The 26,947-nt window shown below is 36.7% G+C and overlaps 1 protein-coding gene across 4 annotated transcripts in view; it reads left to right on the top strand.

The window, feature by feature from the left end:
* Positions 1-26,947, top strand: part of TOX (thymocyte selection associated high mobility group box) — a 313,410-nt gene that overhangs the window by 264,966 nt on the left and 21,497 nt on the right. For all 4 annotated transcript variants that reach the window (XR_010345528.1, XM_064384220.1, XM_021671420.2 and 1 more), the window contains 2 exons: positions 11,775-12,005; positions 23,048-23,128. Coding sequence is in view for 3 of the 4 variants with exons in the window: in XM_064384220.1 (XP_064240290.1) it covers positions 11,775-12,005; positions 23,048-23,128 (312 nt within the window). In the remaining variant the exon portion in view is untranslated. The remainder of the gene's footprint in view (positions 1-11,774; positions 12,006-23,047; positions 23,129-26,947) is intronic.

Genomic DNA, 26,947 nt, shown 5'->3' with positions numbered 1-26,947 from the left:
CTGAAGCATGAATTTGCATGTTTCTATACTGATATGAAACTTTGTCAGTGGGTATCCTATCCAATCACTCAATACCCACATCTCAGAATAATTTATAATTCTTCATTAGTGGACTGTGTAAGCATTGCATAGTAAAGTTCATATTCTATAGTGATAGATTCTTGAATTATTGATGTGTGAAAGTTTAGGGACTGATTCCTAAGACGGCACACAGTAAAATGACTTTTTTGTCTACACAAACATTCCTATAAAGTCATGTCAAGTTTAAGTGCATTTTCTATCTCAAGAGAAGTCACCCTTCATTCCGACTCTATGCACTGTTCTCCACCTTGTCTCCAATTCAAATCCTCCTACCATTTAAGTGATATTATATGTATTTAAGCTAGAAAAATCCTCTGATAAAAATATGAAAGCATTCTTTATTACAGTTAAGAATTAAAATAAAATTTTTCCTTAAAATGTGAGTAGGATTTATGTGGAATGTTGTAGTGCAACAGCTTCAGTTAAAAGTGAAATGGCATTAAGTCAAAAAGATCGTTTAAATCATTTCTAACAAGTGAACTAACAAAGAATATTTAGTTCCTACACCAGAAAAAACGCAGCTTCTAAAGTTTGTCTCTTAACACTTTGTGCTGTCTTTAAGCAATTACATATTGATTCCAGCTTATCTAATTGAACAATTAAATGAAATAAGTCTGTTTTGACAGAGAGGAACATTGTAAATACATCAGTAAAATAAATTATCACCTTATAAACACTAATCATAATTTTGATTGCTAGGAAACTGTGTTGACAGCCTTAAGTCATAAATGAGACACAGTAAAGCATCAAAGAAATAGAAACTTAGGCAGCTTGTGGTTCTAAGCCTGTAATCCTGTATTTGTAATATAAGAGATACTTTAAGACACTTAAAGTATCTGGCATTACAAGTATATTTTTGGACTTTAAGACACTTAAAGTATCTGGCATTACAAGTATATTTTTGGCACTATTTTCTCTTGAAGGAAATTATGGGTTAAGAATCACATTATATATTTTTCTATCCTTTTACTTTCTGCTTTCTGTTGAAAATATCCTTATGTTTTATCCGACTGTCTCTTATAAATGTCATGTAGTTAAATGAGCTTTTATTTTAAAATGAAACCTTTACTATATTTACATTAATATGAAAGTAGGTTTATTTTTCTAAGTATGTTGATTTCTGTTTATGCTACAAATATTTTGTTTCTTTTTTCATCTTTGAGATTACTCTTATTTTTCTCATTCCATTATCTCCTATTTTGAGATTAGAGATTTTATGTTCTTTCTCTTCTTCCAGTAGCTTTTCCTGGAATACAAATATATAAAAGTCTAAAATTTACGAACATCTTTACCTTTTTTCTTAGATTACTTTAACTCCATACACCTTCTGTTCAATTTATATTGGGAGCTGTTATTGTTGCTCATTCTAATTATAGTTTAATTGAATTCTGTAACTGAACAAACTTCATGAAACACTATTTTAATTATTTCATGAAGTTATTTTTCCTTTGAATTTATTCACATATATATTTATTTCACCTGACATCTTTTGCATTATGCTTTAAAAATGTTCTTTCATGAGGGTCTGCAGGGAACATGCTTACCTTAAAAAACATGTTTGCTGGGTATAGAATTGTAGATTGACAGTTATTTTCTTCAACATTTTGAAGATATTATATTATTCCACTGAATCCATGTTTCCACTATTGCCTTTGAGAATTTACCGCCCGACTGTCTTTCCTTTGAAAGTAACCTGCCTTTACTCTCTGACCGCTTTTGAGATCTCTTGTCTTTGCTGTCCTGCAGCATCATGGTGATACGTGTGAATTTCTTTGCAATCATTCTGATTGTAATCATTTCTGTCTCTCAGCATTTTGAGGAAATTTTCATTACTTATTTTTTTCACATACTGCCTCTACTTCATTCTTGCTCCCTTCTCATGCTGTTATTCTGAGATGAATGTTAGACTTTCTCCTCCTACCTTCCATGACTCTTTTTCATATTTTCTACTTCCTTCCCCCCGTATTACATTCTGATTAACTTATTTCCCAATTCATAATTCTCCTTTCAGCCATACCTAATCTGAAATGATCTATTGAAAGTTTTATCTCAAATATTTTATATTTGTAGTTTTATTTGGTTCCTTTTCAAATCAGTTTGGACTTCTTTTTTTAGTTGCTTGCTCTTTACCTATGTATTTAATTTCTCTTATTCCTTTAAGCATGTTAAACATATTTGCTTTATACCATCTTACAGTAATTTCAATAGATGAAGTATTTTGGAGACTGAATATGTTGGTTTTAATAGCTTGTTTTGTTTTGCTTTTTGTACTTTTGAAATGAGAACTAGTATTTATTAGAACTTTGTAAGAATTATTTTAGAGCTTGTTTAAAACTAAGTTTCTCTGGCCGGGCGCGGTGGTTCATGCCTGTAATCCCAGCACTTTTGGGAGGCCTAGGCAGGCAGATTGCCTGAGCTCAGGAGATTGCAACCAGCCTGGGCAACACGGTGAAACCTAGTCTCTCCTAAATACAAAAAATTAGCCAGGCATGGCGGCATGTGCCTGTAGTCCCAGCTACTTGGGAGGCTGAGGCAGGAGAATTGCTTGAACCTGGGAGGCAGAGGTTATAATGAGCCAAGATGGCACCACTGCATTCCAGTCTGGGTGACAGAGCAAGACTCCATCTCAAAAAAAAAAAGTGGATTTCTCCGGGGATGATTTATATTTGTTTCTGCCACATATTTTGGACCATTACAATCAAGAACCACACGTAGCCTGAATTTTTCAGACCACCCACATGGTGTACATTCAGGCCACGCATCTTGCAAACGCTGGCTTTTTTTTGTGAATGAACACGAGATTTTGTTCTACTCCTCTTCATTTGTATCAAGGTTCCAGAACAGCTATTCTTGCATGTTCTGGGAGGTCACATACAAGGGAATGTTACTTCATCCTTGCACTGACAGTCTAATTGTTTTACATCTTGATTTTGATAGGATCACTCCTATTAAACATTTTGCTTTTGGTAAGTCATGGAGTTTGTCTTCTGTCTATTGCACTCTTTAACTCAAATTCAAACCAGGTTCAAAAATATCTTCAATTTGAAAGCTGCCTTTAATACTCTGCATACTTCTCTGAGTTGACTAGTTTTTGCCTTTAAGTTTGTTACTAATTTGCTAGTTCATCAATGCATATACTCTACCATACTAGACAGAAGCAGAAGGTTTTATTCTCAAAGCAAATAGGATGAATCACTAGAGCAGCAATTAAATAAGCCTTAGAGTAGGAGTTTTTATTTACCACTGTTCTGAAGACAAGTAGACTCCTGGAATAAAGTAGAAATGAGAAACAGACAGGTTTCTACAAATATTAAGTGAAATCAAACAGTGTTAGAACCAAATGTCACGTCACTTTATCTAGCTAGTAGTGGGATAGAATACTTAAAACTGGGACTTGGAATTCTGGTATTTTCATCATTGAACTGTACTTAGATTGTAACCATTCACTTTATATAATATGAATGATACTTTTAAAGAATTTATTAAACCACAGCAATTAAAATAATGTATGCTCCTTATTCATTTTTTTAGAAAAGTATCCTATTTGTTAAGGCTGAGTCTAATAAACTAATTGAGGAGAAAATGATAAAATTTGGTCAAACAGCCAGTTAGTACCTGCTTCCAAATCATCTTTTCTAAGATTTATTCAAGTAATTAATTATCCCAGGATATAGACATCCCCTAGATGACTGAGCATACTTAATTAATTCATGGAATAAAAACAAAATGAAGCTTAACATACCCGCCTGGCATTTTATTCAGCAAGACCCCACCTCAACAGCTTGCATTCTTTGTAAGGCTGTAGAAGCCCTCATTCCAAAAGAATATGAAGTGAATGTATTTCCCTGCATCAGCAAATTTAGAAAAGATCAAGTGGATCCCATAAAATTGATACACTTAACCAGTAGGTGTATAAAATAACAACCAGCCTTTTTTCTCACTTTAAAGTGATTTTTCTGGACATTAGCCCAAGCTACCTATTTCACATAAGGCCATTGTGCCTTGGCTACACTCATTCAAAAATAACACTCAGCTATGTTTGCCAGTATCAAGGATCCTTAAAAATAAAATTGCTTTACAAACTATGACACTGATAGAATGCCCCACATGTGTGAATCATTTCAAAAGTATGGCACTTCATATGCATTTCTCTATAATTGATGTTTTGAGTCATAGAATGTATCATTATTAATGATAATAATAAACCCAATTGTAAAATGAAAGAAGTATTACAGTCTTGCTGATTTCACAGTAACTAGATGACTTACTTTCCATGCTTATTTGAATTTAGTCTCATAAGGGGATTTTAGATGGCATAGTTTAGAAAAAGGAGAATGAATTTAAGTAGCAAAATTTTCACTCACTGAAACATCACAAAAAGTGCTGTTATATGCCTTGTTTCTATGGAGAGGAGTTTATAATATTTACTTTATATGATAAGAGTTATAAGTGGAGTTCTATGTTGTTTGTTCAGCCTATTATGCAGATGGTGCTTGATTAAAATCTATTTTAAACTACAGCGATTACTGCAAGACAGTGTGCATTAAACAGCTCTCCCAGCTCCATTAAAGGCTTTGGGACCGCGGCAGTTTATTTTAAATATGCTTATAGACGTTTCTAACTTCTCCAGGGACATTTCAATATCAGTGATTCTCTTTCCTGGATAGTCTTAACTCCTGTGCTCTGGCTTCTTAAGAAGTGCTATTATCTAAGCAACACGGTTAGCATATACTTTTTTAAAGTAAAGATTATTGTTTTCTTGTGATAAATAAGTTAAATACATCTCTATAATTAACCAATAAGGCATGACAGGAGGTGAATTACCAGAAGCTTTAGGGCACCTGTAGGGATTTGAGAAATAAATCTATGTCTTACAAGTAAGTTACCTGAAGCACATGTATCTGTGTAAGGCTTATGTGTAATATTTATGAATAATATTTATTTAGGTATTTGTGCACTTATGTATTCATTCATGTTTTAATTAATGGTGAAATTGGTGTGCAGGTAATCAGGGAGACATGTAGGGCCTCAGCTCAGCCATGTTTTAGTTGGTATGATTTTCATACAAGTTTTTGTGTGTTTCAGATTTTCTTTGCCTCATAATTCTAAGCCTTTGCCCAGTGCTATAGAATGCCAGAGCAGAAATGTATAATGATCCATTGCATGTAAAATACTGTACCAATGCTGTGAAAGACATGAAGATTAATGGGACCTGCTCCTTACTTTCAATGTGCTTGTCATTGGAAGGAATTCATATTTTTGCATTATATGGTTTCTTTGATATTCTAAAAATTACGATGGAATAAAATTTAACTCTGCAGCCTTAGAACCCTGGTAACTTTACAAATACCATATGTACTCTAGAGCAGTGTCCAATACAAAATATTGTGTTGTCTCATCCAGTAACTGCTAGTCATGTGTGACTGCTTCCGTTTAAATTTAACAAATTAAAATTAAATTTGGAAATTCAGTTCCTCAGTGGTACTAGCTACATTACAAGTGGCCTATAGCCATATGTGGTTAGTGGCTACCCTTTTGGACAGGGCAAAGAGCATATCTGTGATTCTAGAAAATTTTATGAGACAGTGCTACTCTAGACTTTAAAAGTAAAGGCCTCTCAGAAAGTTAGGATTTAAAATTATATGCTTCCATCCATCTATGCAAGAAGTCAGGATCCAGACAATACCCAAAATTAAGGTCCAGGGACAGATTATAAATCCATTTAGCTAATTTTTCTACCACAGTCATATTTAATCATCATTGTGTTTATTCCAAATAGTATGTGGTCATAAGAGCCAGATATCTTTCAAATTACATCCATTTCTGGCATGAAAATGGATCCAAATTACAGCAGCATTTCTGTCTTTAAGGAGGCTTTGGACACAAGCGGTGATCATGTGTTTTTCACATATGTGATGAAGCTATTTCCAAAAGTAGGCCTTACAAATTCCCAGTTCATTACAGAGAATCTAAAATGGCAGCTCATTTCTGCATCCTTTCCACACAAAAAAGCAAAACGTAAAAAAATGAGATCCCCACAGATCAGGGGGCAACGCCCAGTATTCATAAGACAAACAGCCTTATACCTCATAGGGCACAGCCCAAGTATTTGAGTAAATGAGAGATCAAACCACAGCAAGAAGTTTCGGTTCCATTGTATTGCATCCAAAAGAGCAAAGATATTGTGAAGACCTAACAGCCCTTTATACAAGAACGCTGAGCAATATAATAAATAGTCCCCTCCAGAGTATATTTTATCTCATAAGAAATAGAGATCTTTTATACATAGTTTTTCCCCCTTATATAAATCTTCAGTGGAAGTCAGGGCTTTGTCTTAGATCATAGTTCAGTTCTATGAGGGCAGTTCTATAAATAGTCAGAATATTATGATCCAAGAATCTGGCTTTGGTGATCTAGTTTAGTTATTGAAGGAAAGGCAGTGAATCTTGAGTAATGAATATTTTATGTGCATCCTTTAGATTGGTCTTCTCAGATGCCAGTTTTCTTGCATGGCAGAAAATTCAAACCAAGGTTAATAAGAATATTTAAAGGGAAGGCATAGTGTGATGTTGATTGAAAGCAGATCAATATGCTCTTGCTTTTAGGCATGGCAAAGACAAAGATGATGTAATCTTATAAGACTGGCTGGTAAGTCTACTTTAATGGGGGCAAAAACCATAGCTTTACAGTCTAGTGCCTCTCAGGTACTCAATCAGATATACAATGGAAGCCCCAGGGTTACACTCATAATGCATAAATGATGTCTCCTGAGCCTTGAAAATGTGGAAGCAGAAGTCAAGAAATACTTGCTTCTATTAAACAAAACTTTGAGCAACACTGCATTCTGCCAGCCCTCTAGGAAAGACCAGGAAAATAGGTAAAGCCTCCAGGCAACTAACAAAATGGATCGGCTGTATGAAATTATTTAGGGTTTTCTATAGGGTTGCTCTCCGTTGCCTCAAAATGATAACTGGTGGTTTTCATATGATTGAGCCTCTCATCGGCAGTAACAAGTTCTCCTGCTTCTTTAGTACCTCCCTAAAAGTAAGGCCCTATTGTCAAATGCAAGAGGATGACTGTCCTCCTTTCTGTTACATCAGGGAATCACACATCCAGTAGATATAGAGCCTATACCATACTGTCCAAATACCAACTTAAAAATAAAGTAAGCATGATGATCAGTGGTTCAAACACTATTTTGGACAATAGGGGAGGGAAATTGTCTTAGTCCATTTTGTGCCGCTGTAACAGAATACCTAGAAGTGGGTAATTTATAAAGAACAGAGATATATTTCTTACAGTTCTAGAGGCTCAAGAGGCCCTGGGTGAGAGCCTTCTTGCTGTGCCATCCCATGGTAGAAAGCAGAAGGACAAAGAGCACATGTATGACAAAGAGAGAGGGAGAAAGTGTTGTCTTTGTTCTGTCTTTTTTGTTCTATCCAGGACCTCAGCCTATTGAAGGGTACCTGGCCACATTGAGGGTTTATCTTCCCCACCCAGTCCTCTGACTCACCCCAGTCTCCTCGGGAAACACCCTCACAGACACACCCAGAAGTAATATTTTACCAGTTCTTTGGAATTCCTTAATCCAATCAACTTGACACCTAAAATTAACCATCACAAAAACTATTTAAATAATGTGGGGAAATCTTTTAATGAGAGCATTTAAATTGCATGATAGGAAATTTATCTCTATGATTGACACTTGATTATTTTCCAGAAAGATTGATATAATCTGTAATCATGGAGATATCAATGTGTCAGATCATTAATTTTTTAATTAAAATTTAAAATGAGTCTAGGTAGTATTCCATATGGATACATATTCATTTATTTCTATACTTTGTTCCTGATTTCTATCAATCTTTGATGAAATATCAGGATTTCTCTTTTTTTAGCTTTATTGAGTTATAAATGACAAATAAAATTGTATATATTTAAAGTGTACAACATGACGTTTTGATATGCGTGTGCATTATGAAATGATTACCACAATAAGCTAATTAACTTGTCACCTCACCTAGTTACTTTTTTTAAATGAGAATGCTTAAGATCTATTCTGTTAGCAATTTTCAAGTATACAACACGGTATTAACTACAGTCACTGTGCTGTTTGTTAGATCCCCAGAACTTATTCATCTTATAACTAAAAATCTATACCCTAGACCACTCTATCTTTAATATTCTTCATTATGGACCTTGTTGGTGCCTTTATTCTCCTTTCAAATAAATATTTTATGATTATGAATGTAAGAATGGCCATGGTTACAAAATATTATCACTTTTCATTATTATTTTTATTGCTACTATAACAAATCTTAAGCATTTACTACGTATCAGGAACCATGATATGTGCTAGTGAGCAAAACCAGGCCCAACCCCTGCCTTCATAGTCCTTATGCTTGGACAGGAGTGTATCTAACAACCACATACATTATTGTGTAATTACAAGTTTGATACATGCTATGAATGGAGATATACAGAACTAAACAAGTTTGACTTGAGTTTGAAATATCTTTAAGACTTGCAAATAGAGATGTCAAATAACAGTTGTTTCTGTGTGTGCGAAATTCAAGGGAAACATGAACTTGACAACCATCCACCCACAAATAGTAATGGAAACCCTGCTTACAAGTGAGATTACAAGTACACTCACAAGAGAAGAGAGTTTACTGCAAAACAAATCAGGAATGCTACCAATTAATGGCCAGGTGGAAAAGGATGACCCTAAAAATGATTCTGGAAATATCAGAGCCAGTGAGGTAGGAGTAAAACTCAGAGGGTGATGTTAGGGAACCAGTGGGAGAGAGGGCCCTCACAGTGAGAATCAGGTAAGGGGGAGACTCAAGCATCCATTGGATTCAGCAGTGTGGCCAGTGGAGATCTCACTGAGAGCTAAGTGACAGGAAAGCACACTGAAGTAGGTTGCAGAGGCTCCACTAGGCCAGCACAGCCAACCTCTTGGAGGAGTTTGATTGTGAAAAGGAGAAAAATATGGCCATGGGTAGCCTTGGGGCACAGAAAAATTTTGCTTGTTTGTTTTGACTCTTAAGATATCAAAATGCCAGTTGGAAGAGAAGAGTTCAAAGGGTATGACTGAGGCCAGTCTCCCACCCCTAGGTGTCTGCTTTAATCTGTGTAGAGTAAGACCTGAGCATTAGGGTATTAAAAGCTGACCAGGTGACTTAATGTGCAGCCATGTTTGAGAAGCACCATTCTAGGTCATATATATGCCTCTGTGTTTTAATATAGCATTGTTATGCCAGTTTGTTCAATATCAAGCACCAGACATGCTAGTCCTCTGACAGATTTACCTGGGGGCCAGTTACTTCACAAGATCACCTCTCTGATCCATCTCAGGGAAGTTATCATCTAGTGTTAATCTACATTAGCTTGTCAACTTGGTTCACAGCATCCTATCCCCATGGGGTTCTTTGATCTGCTTCAGTAGACAATTTCAGAGTGATAACCTTTTTAATAGGTTTCTCAATAAAGACAAAGACAAATCACTTATCTTTTTCTTATCTCTTTTTGGTGTTTGGGTATATCTTTCATACTGATTATAAGGTATCACATATTCATATTAAAGTACTTTCCATCCACTCATTCAGTGAATTATTTTGAAAGTTTCTATCATGTCATAATTGATATTTGAATACCCTTTTAAAGTTCTACACATATATAAATTTATACCATCTTAGTCATTATAAAATGGCACCATACCTGGTTTTCACTAGAGGAAACAGAGGCTGGGGAAGTTAATTTAACAAAGATAACAGCTAAAAATAGTAAAAAGAGAACATGAAGTGAGGTCCTCTGAAGTCATATCCACAAATCTCTCTGTACTTCATGCTTCCTCTCCAATAGTGGCAGTTATTTTACAGAAATACCCCATCTAACAATTTATCTAAATGAGATATATATTACATTATATCTGTAGAGAGAAGGCAGCTACGACCACCGCAATAGAAGGTGAGGGTGCAGAAGCTGCCTTGGGACTTCGTTAGTAGACAAGGCATGTGGAAATTGAATCCTTCAGATGCAGACCTATTTTGTATTCATGTCGACTCACATAATTTTAGAGCTGGAAAGAAATCATATCTAAAATGCTTTATTTTTGAGGTGGATGAATTGACATCACATCTAGTTAGTAATGAAAATAATATTCAAATGCAGCCATCTTAAATATGTTCAGTGTGTTTTTTCCCAGTTGTATCAGAATAACAATTAAAATTATCAAAATATTCATACTTGAGGAACATGGGAGAAAATAGAATCTACTTTTAAATTGAGTAAAAAACTGTTCTAGAACTCTCTAGAATCTAGTTTCTGGAGGTGCACACTCCATTATGGTAGCCATTAGTCATATGTAGCTATTTAAATTTGAACAATGTTAAAAATTTAGCTCCTGATTAACTCTAGCCAGATTTCAAGTGCTCACTAGCTTCATATGGTTTAGTGGCTGCCATATAGAATAGTGCAAATCATAGAACTTTTTCATCATTGCAGAAAGTTCCATTGAACAGCACTGACCTAGGGTGTAGATCATACCATTCTTTTTTTTTTTCATTCTTTTTTTTTTTTTTTTTTTTTTTTTGAGACGGAGTTTCGCTCTTGTTACCCAGGCTGGAGTGCAATGGTGCGATCTCGGCTCACCGCAACCTCCGCCTCCTGGGTTCAGGCAATTCTCCTGCCTCAGCCTCCCGAGTAGCTGGGATTACAGGCATGCGCCACCATGCCCAGCTAATTTTTTGTATTTTTAGTAGAGACGGGGTTTCACCATGTTGACCAGGATGGTCTCGATCTCTTGACCTTGTGATCCACCCGCCTCGGCCTCCCAAAGTGCTGGGATTACAGGCGTGAGCCACCGCACCCGGCTCATACCATTCTTTAATCCATGAGCATCGCTGGGTTTTCCTGGCAGCATTTCATAGACCTAGGGGCAAAGTCAAAACCCATTTGACTTTATTTATTGGACATGCTGCCCCCATGGTTTCAAAGTCATAATTAGAAAAACAAGGATAACTTCCTTAGAAGAAAACGAATTAGATTGTTCATCCAATAGTGTGACTACAAGAGAAATCTGCTGTTACACAGTTACAGTGTAAGAGAAAAAGTTAAGAATGTTAAGGGGTTATTTTTTAAGGTTGATGCTAAAATAGTTTATTATGATATAGTTTATGTAAAGTTAGGTAATATTTATAAGATAAAAAACGATCAGCTACATCTAGGGAATGTATCATGTCACACAAAGGAATAAATATTGACAAAGGAACACTTCAATTATAGTGAACAGTTGATCACAAACTTTAAAAAAAAAAGCCTCAAAATTTCCCCTCCCCTCCCCGCATGCACCCCCACCCCCTCCCCACCCCCCACCAAAAGGGAGCAGCAGCTCAGCTAGTCAGGCTTTCTCTGTATTTAATAGTGTAATAATATAAAAAGAGACAACGTTTTTTAAAAGCTAGGTAAGCAAAGTTGTGAGTAGGATAAATATGAAGACTACTTGAAATATGCAGTTTCATCTGGGAAAAAAAAAACCATAACAAAACAACATGTCCCTTGGAAAAGTCTGTGTTTGAGTGATGTGTATGGGTTAGGGTGTGTGTCTAAGTCTCAAAGGAAAACAGCAATATATTTTGGCTCCAAATTGTCTCAGTCCCCCTATAATTCTATTTTGATTTCCATTTCAGATCAATGGTGGAGAGAAGCGGCCTGCCTCCGATATGGGGAAAAAACCAAAAACTCCCAAAAAGAAGAAGAAGAAGGACCCCAATGAGCCCCAGAAGCCTGTGTCTGCCTATGCGTTATTCTTTCGTGATACTCAGGCTGCCATCAAGGGACAAAATCCAAATGCTACCTTTGGCGAAGTCTCTAAAATTGTGGCTTCAATGTGGGACGGTTTAGGAGAAGAGCAAAAACAGGTAAGGCATTCCCAGTGGAGTAGGAATCCACGTAAGCCGAGATCGTGCAGTCTGAAGAAATGGCTTCCCAGGGCTTTGGGGGAATTCTTTAGATCCCAGAACAGACACTGAGAATGTGTCCCCATCCGAACCAGACTTTCTGAGACGTTCACATAATGTTATACTCCTTTATTACTCCTCCATAAATAGCATGTCATTCCTTTGTTTCAAAGTTTATATAGTGTAGTTACTTTTGGAAGCACTTTTACATATCCCAGCCAGGACTGCGTTATTCCTTAATGTTGCCAACATGAACATAAAGACTGAAAAAAAGTCCTAAAGGTATTTTGAAAACTCTCCTCACCTCTCTTCAGCACTTACTATTTACCCTTTTGTCATCAAAACCCTCTTTGCTAAATGAACCTCAAATTCAAGGGTTTCCACACCTAGCCATTCCCTAAAGACCGCCAGGGGCTGTTATTCAATCCCCCATATGTATTTATACCATATTTTTAGGCTGCGTTAAATGGGACCAGATGCCTGGTTTTTTTCTTCTCTCATGTATTGCTGTGGTGTGACTGAGGACCATGCTCAGGGAAGGCCATGTGAGACACCATGGATACAGCATATGTGGCTCAGAAGATTTAAAGAGGATTGGAGTCAAAGAGAGAGTGAGGGTTCAGTGAAAGGATGGAACCCACCTAAACAAAGGAACAATGTTGATCCCACATTTCTAAACCAGGAGCTAGATGGCCATGGTCACCATCTAAAATCTCAGGATCACAAAGAAAATTTAAAAGCATTCTATAAGTGATTGAAATAACTATGTAAATCAGTTTTAGCCACTGCAGAATACTGAATTGCATTAATAGTGAATTAGTCTCATGTTTTATTCTTAATTAGAGACATCAATCTTTCCTCATCACGTCCAGGAATTACATAAAATATAGAAAAGCCCTATTTATGCATCTAGAAGGACCTATATATTGTGTTTATATTCTATATTAACATCAATAAAGTACATAGTGTCTTATAGTTTTAAAAGCACTTTGCATTATTTATTTGATTTGTTCTACTCAATACTCACAGATATACAGGGAAATTTTTGCCCAAATTTTGCAGATTATGAAATGGGGCCATATAAATTAAATTCATTCATTTGTTTATTTAACAAATATTTGTTGAGCACATATGTACCAGGCACTGTTCTAGGCACTGGGGATAGAACAGAGAACAAGACAAACAGGCCCCCATTGTGTTGAATGATTTGTCTACAATTACATGCCTGGTACATAGAATTACTGTGAATAAAACTTGTCACTCAACTTACAATGCTTTTCCTAACAAACCCTATAAAATCAATGATAGAGATAATGATAAAACCAGTTGCTAAGGAAACATAGAACTTGCTCTTCCAGGTCCCTTCAATCGCTCTTTTCTATAAGTCAAAGCTGTCTTCTGAAATCTGAAATATCTAATGCATTTCCTTACATCCTTTTCAAGATTGCCAGCTTGAAGAAGTGCTGTTCTAAGAAAGCACAGGCCTGCCATATAGAGCCCTGTGTTGCAAGAGTTTTCTTCATGAACAGGAAACACACCACCAAAATGTTCTCTGTACACTCAATTAAAATACCCACTTACCGTAAAAGGGTAGTTGACATTGTATTATGGGATTCTAATTGAAACCTAACATATTGTTGCAGAATTTTAAAGCTAGTTTCTATTCTAACTTAGGTCAGTTTGCTCTCACACTCTCAAACATGAAGTGTGGTTTCCAACTGATGTTGGACAATCATGGTGAATTGTACAGTGACTTCATTTCTCCACTCAGCAGAGCCTCACTGAATGAGAAACTAAATGTATTCCAACCAGCAATCCCAACCCCCTCCCTATTCCCTTAATGTCACCTTAAGGCCTCCCTGCTCCACCCATGATGCCACATATGAAGACATAGCTTGCTCTCTGCTCCAGTAAGCCTTCTGTGCATTCTCAAATATGCACCTGGCTTCAGTACCATAAACTTTTTCGCTTTGTGAGACAAAATTTCCTGGAGAAAGCATCCCAAAAGCAACTCCCTTCCCTAGAGATAGGGTGAAGCAATTCTTGTTCATCTGAAGACACGATTCCCCTGTGAAGGGTCAGCCTGTCTTCCCTACCTGAGACTCAGTGACTGAACTGGGAGTATTGTTTCAAGGCTCATTTGTGCTTCCTTGGTGTCTTTTTGTCAAACTCTTCATTTCTGGAAACATCAATCGCCTGCTCTGCCACTCATCTTACTTCTCTGATCTATCCTCTGACCCCAGTTACATTGTCCTAATTATTTTCCATATTCAAGAGCAGTGGTTTTTAAAAAGGGAGGTCTGCAAAGGCCTTCCCTAGCCCATGATTGGTTCTTTACACTGTCAATATTAAAAAATAAATTCCTGTTCTCATGTTTCTGATGGAAAAGAATAATGGTCTTATGATGAAAATCAGGTAGTTCCTCAAGGCAGTAAATACCAAGCAGCAGGTTTCTTCCCACTAATTCTACAGCTTTTTATTTTTAATATAGCAAGAGGGGAATATTAAGATAGTATTTTGCATTTTTTGTCTGACCATCAAATTATTTACAGACCCCAAAAATATGAGATTCAGTATTCTCAAGTGCCATGTTAAAAAGGTAAATCATTCCCATTTTCCCATTTGGGCATTCAGAGAATTGAGGCTGGTCTCCCTAAGGTGGATATAATTACAATTATGTGTAAGGTTTCTAACTGTATATATATAATGGCAAATATTTTTCTCTTTCACTTTTGTATGTTTCTCTCTTGTAGGTTTCATATGTTGCCTAGTTTAGTAAGTAACTTGTAATGAGTCTACCTTTGGGTTCCTTCTCAATGAAAACAGAGTTTTGGGGAGCAAATTCATTTTATAAAGGATAAAGTTACATTAATAGTTGACATATAAATCATTTGGTATTATAAAGTGATTTCACAATCAAAATCCAGTTGCTAAAAAAATTGTGCCAAGATTGATAGAAATAACTTTTTTATCTTACAAAAGTAAATTTTTAAAAATTTTAGCACTTAAGAGTTACTAAAACAAGGCATTGGGATGACCAAAACAGTTTCGATCACCTTAAAATGATTTGTCCCCATGCTGTGTGCTTTTTTGACTTCACAGAAGGTCAACATAGCCTATCACTTGCACGTAAAAGATGATCGTGCTTAATAAAGAGAGTGAGACTGCAGATCATGCCAAAAGTTATGGTGTAGGACACACGTTGGATGCAGGCCTGTTCCAAAACGAAGCAGGGAGAGGGTCAACTGAATGAAATCAGACACTGCTCACAAAAGGGAGCACATTGCACTGGCTGGGACACTGCTCCTCTGCTCCGCAGCAGCCCTTCTCTAGCAGTTTGCAAGAGTCATCAGCAGAGCAAACGTGCCTGCCTGGAATGCACACTTGAGCATCCAGAAAATTGCAGCAAAATATCCCAAAGTGTTATAATGGTGGATTACCACCTGTTCTCTCACTTTGTGTTAACTCATTGTGCCAACATACTATAATATCTCCATTTCAAACAAATTAATTGTGTTTTATTCTCATTTAATATTCAAATTGTGGAGCACACATACTGCTATGTATTTTTAAAAGAATATTCCTGGAGCAGATTCGAGGCAGACTATTAAAATTCAAAATTGTGGACAAATATGCGTGTTACAGAACAAACCCATGTGACGCTGTTGGCATTGTGTAGGCAGCTGGTTCCGGTGGAAGGCTAAGATTTCATGTGCCACAATTGTTCCAAAATCCTGTTGTCACCATAGCCCACAATTATGAACAGTGACAAATATAAACACAAACTGGGAAAAATGGACAAAATTATTGATGACTTATTGGGGGCCTCAGAAAATTACAATATTTAAGGAAAAATGGCTATTAGTGAGATTACAATTGAATGTTTTCTTGACAGTCAGAGGGAACATGACTAATAGAGCTGCTGTGTGTTTATATCACATGCTTCCTCATTGTGGAGTATAGGCGGGAGTAAGAAGCCACTGCAGAAGGGCAGATCTTTATTTTCAGAATCCATGGTGAGTGAGAAACAATATGTACTTTGGTTTCTGTGAAGAATCTTTCAAAGAAGAGAAATCAAAAGGAAGCTGAAAGAAGCGATAAAAATCCTCAAGGAACACAAAACCTCCCTTATGAATCCTTCCTACCAAAGCCACTGAACAAACTCCACATATCAGAGATCTCCCCATTTTAATACTTTGGAAGATGGTACTGAATCAGGAATGGGAGCAGAATTGTGTTTGAGATTCCAACTGGGGGTTTTAAATGCTAATGACTCGTAAGACAATGGAGAGCCCATTTCAGAAGCATACTAAGTTGTTTAAAAGGCACCAGATGGAGAAGGAAATAAAACATAAGTATTGCTGTGATGTTGGTCTCTGCTACTTATCTTTCACTGACTGGAACCTACAGAGAAAGAAAAATAGTAAGTTAACAATATCACACCCTTTGTATTAGGATCCTTGGAGTTTCAGCAACCCTCAGCATCTTTGTTATGAGGTTCCAGCTAAATTTCCTGTCAACCTCCATTATTTCTGAACTCTGATTCTGGCCATTGTAGTGGAGGATCTGAGTGCACGGACAATATATAATAAATAGAACTCTACCAAATAAAAAAGCCCATCCCACTTTGAAGCAGAAAGGATTGGTCCAAAGAGCTGTAGAATGTACTTGGGTCCTTTTTAGCCATGGCAAGCTGGCTCTTAAGTGAAAAAGGAAAGTCACCTTAAATCAGAACCAGATGTAAATTACTAAATGAACCTTAAATTCCTAATTGGAGACACAGTCGGGCTGTAAGACATTTAGCAAATTACAAACAAAATGTTCTAGTTTACATTACATTAAATGGCTTTAAAGCTGCAGCCAAAGAGCTAAATAAACATGCTGTTATGCTAAAAATGGAGTGGAAAGCCTATTCAGAGTTTAGTGTATTCAGGAGAAACCACAGCCCACAGTGCCCAGAGTGTGTATTTTTGTAAATGCTAGCCCTGTCGTTGAAGAAGAGAGTGGATTTACCTCGAGATCCAGAGCCTAATGAGCAGATCTCACTTGCAGGGAAACTGTTTGAATACTGTTAACATATGCCTTCTTTCAGGATGCATAATTCATATCCAAGGATATTAGCCATAGCAGTTCAGCTCAATAGCAACACCTCATTATTTTATTCCTCAGTATTTATTCCTATGTTTGACGCCTCGTGAAATTACTGTTAATGTGTTTATATAAGGGCAGATCTGACACAAGTGGGAAGAATGTAATTTCCTACTCATTCTTTCCTGCTGCTGTGTCCTCTTCCCTGGTAGAAGTGGCAAGTGTAAATAGTTAATTTGCTTCAATTATGAGCCTGTCCTGCTAAATTAGAAGCAGCAGGGATATGAAGAGCCAGAATTATACTTATGAGGCAGCTGACAAATCCTCGGAGCCCACACAATCAAATCATTTCCTCCTCATTGGTGCTCAGACACCCACTACATAAATGCTGCCAGAGGAGTTTCTTTTTCCCCCTATCTTCTGATAAAATTTGGATTTTTATGTCAACAATACTTAAGGTTAACTAAAATCCTGTCGCACTATAACATTCACACATGTGTTTATCTTGGCCGTTTCCTTATAAACATTAAGCATTTTCCCAACTTTTGAAAACTAGGAGTGAAGGATATGTAAAACAATTGTTCACTTAAAAACTGTAGAATGTAAGCAAAGTCCATATTCATACAAATTTGAAATGAGCCATGAAAATTATTACATAAAATGGTGAGCACACTTTACTTGTGAAATTCAGGTATTCATATATATATTTTCCATATATTATATATATATATATCCACACATACAATTAGTGGTACGTAAATGTGATTCTTGCATGCCTTCATGGGCATCAGCATTTGTTGTACACATATACAAATGCTCATATGCTCAGATACCATGGGAGCAGACATTTCATTTGAAGTTTTTCATGATGTTGGCAGGAAGATAATTCAAACATAATACTCATTCAAGTCTGTTGTGCTTTATCTGTAATTGGAAAAAAATGTTTGGGTGGATTGTATATCTGTGTATCAGTCCACTGTTTCCATTGATAAACACTGTAATTTAGAACATGCACTTCAGTTTCATCCTTAGCACACATACCATACTAATGCTGATTCGTAGAAGGAGAAACCTGAGACCGTGGATTATATGCTCAATAAATATTTCATGAGCACCTACTATGTTCCAAGCATGCTAGGGCTTCAGCAGTGAACAGAAGAGACCAGGCCTTGCAGTTGTGTGTCTTGAAAGAATCAAAAGTTCTCATGGCTAGGAGGAACCATTGAGCAAACAAAGATGGAACATTTGACACCAGATTGATTTTATTCTTACCATAGCTTTACCATATACCTGTTCTAATATATTAGGTAAAATAATTGCCCATTTTAGTCTGTTTTCTTATCTGCAAAATAGGGATAATAATGCAATGCAATATTTTTATTGAAAGAATTAGAGGTAATATATAGAGAGACAGAGCATGATCCACAGAATGCACACAATGGAGGCATAATTTTAATGCCATTTTAATTTCATAACATCAGTGCCATACACTACAGTAGGCACATATTGGGCACTCAATAGATTTGTAAGCATAACTGAAGAACATACATTCCTTAGTCATCTTCATTTAATAAAGAGGATATGTTGTATTTTGTAGCCATTTTTTCAGGCAAGGACCTCGCTTTGGATTCTTACCATTCCAGAAACAGGTTAAACTTATATTGCTAAGACCATTTACATGGGTCAGACGATCCTCAAAAGGAATCCATAGCAAGATGTTTGTCACATGGTATGTTTTCAATCCTCTAAATACCACTCTCTAAAGGCCTTAGAGCCTAAGAAAATGCGGAGCAAGTTACACAAGATGGACATTTAACCACTAAGTTAAATGAACTAAGTTCTATATAAAATACAGATGCACTCGCTCGAACTGACCTAAATAACAAGTCTTCAAAGAAGCTGCAAAAAGAAAACTAAAAAATATTGCACAGAATTATGGTTAAATTCTTATTATATACATTTCTAAGCATTTTCTGTAAACATTACGTAGTAATGGGAAAAACTACATTTGAAGTTACCCAGAATGAAAAATGCCGTTAGTTTTTGGATAGAACCCAGAACTGGAAGAATTTTACATTTTTCCTTATTATTATTGTAAAGACTGTTGAAATAAACTATGACTAGAGATTAACTAAGGGCCAGAACAGAAAAGAAGGAAGGAAGAAGGAATTAAACGGTATTTATAAGATTTTGCTTTTCTGTATGAGTTGGATGGATTGTTTGTTTAGAGAAGAAGCAGAAAGTAAAAGGAAAATGACAGATTGTATGAGAAATTTTTTCTGTTTGAGTTTGTCATATTTGTTGATATTGAACTGCCGATTTCAATTAGGGATTATTAGCTTATAAAAATGTGTACATGCTGGTATTTAGAGCATTTCAAAAATGACTTGGTGAATCACTAGATCACGTGACAGGATTTGAGTTCTCTAGAACTGCTATTTGATGACTATCTACGTATGTTTTAGTTTAGCCATTAAATATGTTTTAGTTTAGCCACTGAGATGCAATCCTTAGATGGGACATGGTAGCTTTCTTGGAATAACAAACCACAGCATATAACTTAGTTAGGACAGGATGAATTCAAAAGTGTTTGGATGAGTGGGGGGAAATGATAAATGATGTATTATGATTTTTAAATCCTCATCTGGCCAACTTTGTACTTTATTTCAAACAGCTGTGGACCATTTGGAAGCCATTTTGTAACTCAACTGAATACTAATATTTACTGTATGAATCACATACCTTTAAAATATTTGTCTTTCCCTAAGAGTGAGAGACCATTTCTTTCCTAAACTTAACTTTGACATAAATCAGACCCGTCCTTGTCAGTTAGAAGTTCTGTGCACTTGCTCATGGCAGTGGTTGTTCATTGCCAAATGCTGTCCTGGGACATCTTTGTTTTCTGTAAGCAGAGGACTTTCTTCATCTGTATTGGAGGTTTTGAAATGTTTTCGAGAGGTTTTTTTTACCATTAATTTTTAAATATCTTTTTTAAAGTAAGGATTGCCCCTACTTCACCTGCATGTGGAATGTTTATCGTTATCATTCATTCATATTTGAGGTCTTTCTTCAGACATTTCCATTACACGTAGAATTCAAGCAACATCCTTGTCCAATTTCAGAAGGTAACATCAGAAAGGTATACAGAGTGTATAAAGTGGGAGCCATCAGGTAGTTCTCAAAGATGGAGGTGCTAATTACTGTTGAGGAGACCACCTCAGATTTTAATTCTGATCCAGGCTACTCTCCTTTCAACACAATTACAGGAATCTACCTTCTGAAATGACCCCCCTTTGAATTCTCCCTCTGAACATCTGCAGCTATTCAGGAAAGAGTGGATCCATCAATCCCTGTAATGTGACATGATGAGTTTACTCTTTTCTAAAGTGGTATTTAGGCACTTTTGCGATGATCCCGCATAGCCAATCATCAATAGCCAATAGGGAGCCATTTGTGGAAACAGGGGACTCTGCATGCTAGTCAGGTATCCTGTAACAACATCGATTCTGGAGGGAAACCAGGGACACATATGCAGCCTGAAACGTGGAGTTAGCCACCTTTCTTCCCTGGTTGTTAAGCAACAAATTCAAGGAAAGTTAACACTTTGTGTGATGTTAACTGCCAGAAGCTCAACAAAGGGATAGCATTGTAGTCACACTGTTGCTGTTTCAGTAGAAACCAATGAAAGAAAAATGACAGATACTACAGTCAGACCATCTGGCAATACTGTCTTATCTGCCCCAACTTAGAAAATGTTGCTGTGGGCAATGCTATGGACCAAAGTGCTTTCTATTCACCTTTGGAAGCAAAACACATCCAGGATAGCTGAATGGGAGTCACTTGGAGTAGCATATTAATAAAAACATGATAGAAATGCTTAGGGTATACAAAGATGCGTTACCATAAAAAACGTATTGACTAAATGTTTGCTTCAAGGTCCTGAATAGGATTTCTCTCTGTATGGGAGAAAAACCCTCTTGAAACAGTTTTAAGGTATTAAAAGAAAATGTAAACATTGTCAGTTTAAGGTCATTAATTATAAATTATGTCTTTGAGAAGAGGTTTAAAGAAAAACTATAAACAGAAATCTGTTTCTCAAAAAAAAATAAATAAATCAATGAAAAGCAGAAGAGCTGTGTTTCTGATTGTGGCTGCACCAGGGCTTACGATACACACAGATCACTGTTCAAAGGCACCTACTCGACTTTAGCATTTATTTATTTTCACATGTGAATTTCCAAAAAAGAATTTGAATTTTACTTCCAATAATTAGTTCACTAAATGTAGAGTACTCCTGTACTTAAATGGAAGGATTTATTGGCTTTCTGCAAAAAAAGAAAGCTGGAATATAATTTTTAAAGTTTCTTTAGTTTCATACTTAGTAAGATGTACATTGATTATATGATAATATTGTACTAATTCTTAATTCCTTATTTTACTTGGCTTTTATTAGAACAAAATGCCAAATACAGAAATCAAGGCTGAAGCCCTCTCTTTAGGAGAAAAATTAGCACATTCATTTCACAGAGTCCTGTTATAATTCTGTTGACAAGGTTAGTCATTTGTTTACCTTAAGTAAAATGTTCTGCTTTAATTAAAATATTCATGAGTAAATAATATTTCTCACATCTCGAATTTCATAGTCGGTGTTGGGCTCAGCAAACCACAGTCAGCATTTGAAACCGTAAATTGACCCTTGCTGCCAAATGGCAGATATTTGGTCTTTAGACATAATTTATATTTAACTACTCTGACTTATTCCGAAGCCCCTTTTCAATACTGATCTGTGTGTCTGTTTTTGAGCTCAGCATTACAAAATATTAGCCAAGCCTTATTCCCTGCTGTAAAATCCAAGATGTGGGAAATTTAAAATAGCTGTATCAATGAAAATACATTTCCATTTACACAGTAAAGGATGAAAAATATTTTGTTCTTTCAGGCTGATTTCAAAATATTGCCAAAAAAATACTCCAAAGCCTTGAAAGAATCAACTTAATGGTAGCAGACGACCATGTGTGTTCACTTTGCTAATCTTTCATTTTCGACTCTAATGACTGCTCACTGTTTAACTTAACGATGTGACCTTTAGCATACGAGCAAGTCATTTTTCAGTCCTTTTGCTCAATTTAGGATGATTTTGCTTTTATTTTCAAGATGATTCCCTCTCAGAAATGGAAAGCTTCTGTAAACTGAAATTCATTTCAGAACATTTTTACCTTTTCAAAATGAGGTGTCCACAGATCCATGACATCCAGTGTTTTTCTTGGAAAGGACATGACCAGAGTGGGCTGCAGGGCAGGGCACACATGCAATCTGCAGCCACTTGGGCTTCCCATTCCTCTCCCAAACGTGTCCTTAATCACCATCACTGTTTCCTGAGTCTTTGAAAATAGAACTTCAAGGCTCCAAATCTTAAAACAGTGATGAACCTGCAAACTCCATTCTGTTTCCTTTGATTTGCTTATTGAACATGATTTGTCATCCTTAAATTCTGTCTTTATTTTTGTATTTAGCATGGAACATATATATCAGGATGTGACTGAGCTGTGGAGTTACCTGCCCATTATATAAATATAAATGCCTTATTTACTCACGTGTGGTTTCCCTGGGAACCTTTGTCAACAGTATCTTTGTAACCCAACTACCTCTACACTCATAGTTACCCAGATAAATCCTTTCATATGTTTTATGTAAAAGTGTCAAGTTTTACTGTTGTTATTTTTTTTTCTTATCTAGTCTATTGCCATGCTTCTTTAAAATTTGCTTCAGTAAGAAAACACAATCTTTAGAGAGATATATATTATATTATACAACGATAAGTGTATATGTGTGTGTAATTATCATTCTGTATTGTACTTCTCTGAAAACAAAAGCAGATGCACTTTCTAATTTAAGACTCTTTGCTGTTGTTGCAGGTTTATAAAAAGAAAACCGAGGCTGCAAAGAAGGAGTACCTGAAGCAACTCGCAGCATACAGAGCCAGCCTTGTATCCAAGGTAATGTGCAGCTGTGTGACATTGTGACGGACTGTGGGCATCTTGGGGCAGACTCCAGTAGTCACTTAAAGACATAAAATATGACTTTCACAATTCTGCACAATCTTCCTTGCTGGAAAAAAAAAAAGAAAATGTAAATTATAAACAAAGCAGTATGATAATGGAAATATTTATTTAGCCCCAAAAGACCAGAACAGCATCCTCTGGGTCATTTCTAAAATATTGTCCACCTGTGGATGATTGGTTTTCTGGATCAGTCATGGTGCATTCTTCACTCCGAGCCAACTTTCTACTTCTCTGAATCCCCCTCTTAAATTGCCTCCTGGCCCTCATACCAATGGCCTTTACTGAGGACATGCCAACTGTCTGAAATCCTAGACTCATTACAGCAGCATTAGGAGATAAGCAGGCCCCAAAAATGTTTATAAGTCACATCATTTGAAAATAAAAACAAGGCTTAAAAATATTCAGTGATTTAGAATGTCTTAAAGACTAGTTCTTTCTGTTATAAATACTCAAGAGTTAACTCTGTTTGGTCTCATGTTAATAAAGGTACAATTTCCTTTATGGAATTCTTGAGAAGGTAACCTCACAGAGATGGACTGAGTCTATAAGCATTAGACACTGTTATCTCAAGTCCCAACCTGGCTGTTACTATGCTCACTGTGGTCTGGGACTCTAGACTTCATCCCATTTAACCTTAGAAAATGCTTTTTTTCGGCTGGGCGCGGTGGCTCACACCTGTAATCCTAGCACTATGGGAGGCCAAGGCGGGTAGATCACGAGGTCAAGAGATCGAGACCATCCTGGCCAACATGGTGAGACCCCGTCGCTACTAAAAATACAAAAATTAGCTGGGCGTGGTGGTGCATACCTGTAATCCCAGCTACTCAGGAGGCTGAGGCTGGAGAATCCCTTGAACCTGGGAGGCAGAGGTTGCAGTGAGCTGAGATTGCACCACTGCAATCTAGCCTAACAACAGAGCAAGACTCCTTCCAAAAAAAAATACTTTTTGTCTCATTCACAATATCTAGACTCATTGTAACTCTAAAATAATTATGTAAATTATGTTTTATTGAAGAAAATACATACTGAATATACCGATGCAGAGAAGAAAAGAGAGCCCAAAATACAAATGCTTAAGAAATTTCAGTAAACTATTTCTCTAACTCAATCTTATGTTCTACTTCTAAGGTATGACACTGTGAGAAAACTTATTAGGTATAATTTACCTTAAAATTTCTAGCTTTTTTGTATTATCTTGCACTTTCTAATTTATCTAACTCTTTCTGAAGCTATTTATATTTTCTGCTGATACCAAATGATATTTCTGCATGTTTCAAATAATGTATATAAAATTATAACCTAAAAAGTGTAAAATATTAGATCCATACAGCCATTGGATTAAATAGTCATGTTGATATTGTTAACAGATTAATATGCCAAAAATATAAGGGGAGCTTTTAAAAAGTTAATTCTCCTTATTTCATCCAAGATAAGATTATTTTTGAAGATTTTAAGTAGAGTTTTACTTAGAGCACTTTACATAGAGAAAATCAATATATGAAGTCTCAATCCCAATACAAAGCACAATACAAAAAGTTAATGATATGCAGATTGCCAGAATGCTGTGATACTGACTAAGCCTTTACTTTCAAAACAAGTGTCCTCAGATTTGCTCTTAGCTGCAACTTTTCTTACTATTCAGTTTCAGAGTTGCAACCCGCAGTGTACGGCAATTTGTATAAATGCTGTGAATTGCCATTTCTACATTTAAAAAACCAAGCACTTTTTTTACAGCTTACTCTGACATTTTTCTTCTCTTTGGCAGTAGGAATTTTGCTGGAGCTGTCGAATATCTATTTATGTACAACTATCTATTGTGTGTATACAAATTGAAGGAAAGTTACAAACATCCTCTCCAAGTTAAAAAAGTGACCCTCCGATGTTGTATGTGAATGGATATCTGCAGTGTCACTTTCTAGACCTCATCAGAAAAATTTCCAGCCTATCCTCCCATAAAATATAACATACATAAAAGTCTAATTCTGTTTCCTTTTAATTATGATAAGGCAAATAATAACCAGTCATATTTTAAAATAATTTTTCTACATTATAATTTTTTTAACAACATTGTGAATTATTTCCCTATTCTAAAAGATTTAGAAGGGCAAACAGAAAATGCTACATGATGTATCCCATAATTACAACTCCCAGGAGCCACCATGTGCCAGCCAAGCTCTATTTTTTCCCCACCGCCCCTCCCCCATTTGTATATTCATTTGACCAATCTTCCTGGGCTTGTCCTCTGTGCCAAGCACTGTGCCAGGCTCACAGAATGCTGTGGTGAACAGGCAAATTATTTCCCTAGACTTGAAGAACTTTCTCTTTCATCAAGGAAAATCATTAGTGAAAACATAAAGTAATAAATGATTGAGATTTGAGAATCCAAGTGTTCTGGAGGAGATAAAGCAAGGTCTCTGCTTAGGTGACCTGCAAAGATCTCTTTAAAGAGGTGACATTGGATCTGGGGGTCAAAGGAGGACAGGAGCTTGCAAAACCAGAGAGCCAGAGGAAAGAGCTGGCCAGGCAGAGCTACAACAAGTGCAAAGACTCAGGGTGGCAAAATGTTTCCTTGAATTGAAAAGGTCGGTGTGGCCAGAGTTGAGTGAATGGAGAGAGTGTGATTTGAACTGAAGTTGGGAAGATGGGCAGGAGCCCAATCCTGAAGGCCTTGCAGGACATTTGAAAAGAGCTGAGTTCATTCTCAGTACAAAGGGAAGCCACAAAATGGGTTCTGGTAGGGGATAGATAGCCTGATGGGACTTAAGTTTTTAAAAGATCATTTTACATGCATAAGTTCCCTTAATCCTCAGGCCTCATCCCTTGAAGTAGGCTTGATTATCATTTCCCAGAAGAGGAAAGACACCTGCAGGTAACCAGTGGCCAAGGCTGACATTGGCCTGCACTGCCCTTGGTCTTCTGCTGGGCCAAGCTGCTCATGCGTCCTCTCAATGTGCTCTCCTGCACCCCTAAAACACCCAGTGCCTTGGAGTCATGGTGCAGCTTTGACATTCTCTCTGATAAGGTCAGAGCACCTTGTCCATTTTCCTAAATTCTTCCCAGCCACTTTGACTTACTCCTCCAGAGCTATATATTTTAGTACGTATTTTCTAGGCAAGGCATTCATTTCCCCAAATATTACTTTGCATTCTTAGGCCAATAGATCCTCTCACTAATTTGTGGTCATGTCATAATCACAGTCTGCTGCTTCTCCCTGCTTCACCCCTAGGCCATACTGTGCATCCAGGGCAGGATTGCAGAATGCCTGGACACAGGACTGGGTGATAAGAGACAAAGATTTATACAGCAAATCAAATGTACAATTTCATGATACTTGAAAGGCCTGAAGTGATCCCTTAAAATTAGCTGCTTCTTACGGAATATAACCAAAAGTAAGAACAGTCAATGACCTTTGACTCTGCCTGTGAAACTGAGTCACAGAATTGACAATGCTTTCGTTATTACTTCTTTCATTTAAAAGTACTATATGCCAGCTAGGCATGGTGGCTCACGCCTGTAATCCCAGCACTTTAGGAGACTGAGGTGGGCAAATCACAAAGTCAGGAGTTCAAGACCAGCCTGGCCAACATGGTGAAACCCCGTCTCCACTAAAAATACAAAAATTAGCTGGGCATGGTAGTGGGCGCCTGTAATCCCAGCTACTCAGGAGGCTGAGGCAGAAGAATAAATTGAATTTGGGAGGCAGAGGTTGCAGTGAGTTAAGATCATACCACCTGCACTCCATCCTGGGCGACA

The sequence above is a fragment of the Aotus nancymaae genome, unplaced genomic scaffold, assembly GCF_030222135.1.
Source record: "Aotus nancymaae isolate 86718 unplaced genomic scaffold, 86718_ANA_hifiasm-v0.15.2.pri h1tg000036l, whole genome shotgun sequence".
In the NCBI taxonomy this organism is placed as follows: Eukaryota; Metazoa; Chordata; class Mammalia; order Primates; family Aotidae; genus Aotus; species Aotus nancymaae.
The sequence above is the reverse complement of the archived record's forward strand: the minus strand, read 5'-3'. Positions and strand labels throughout refer to the sequence as shown.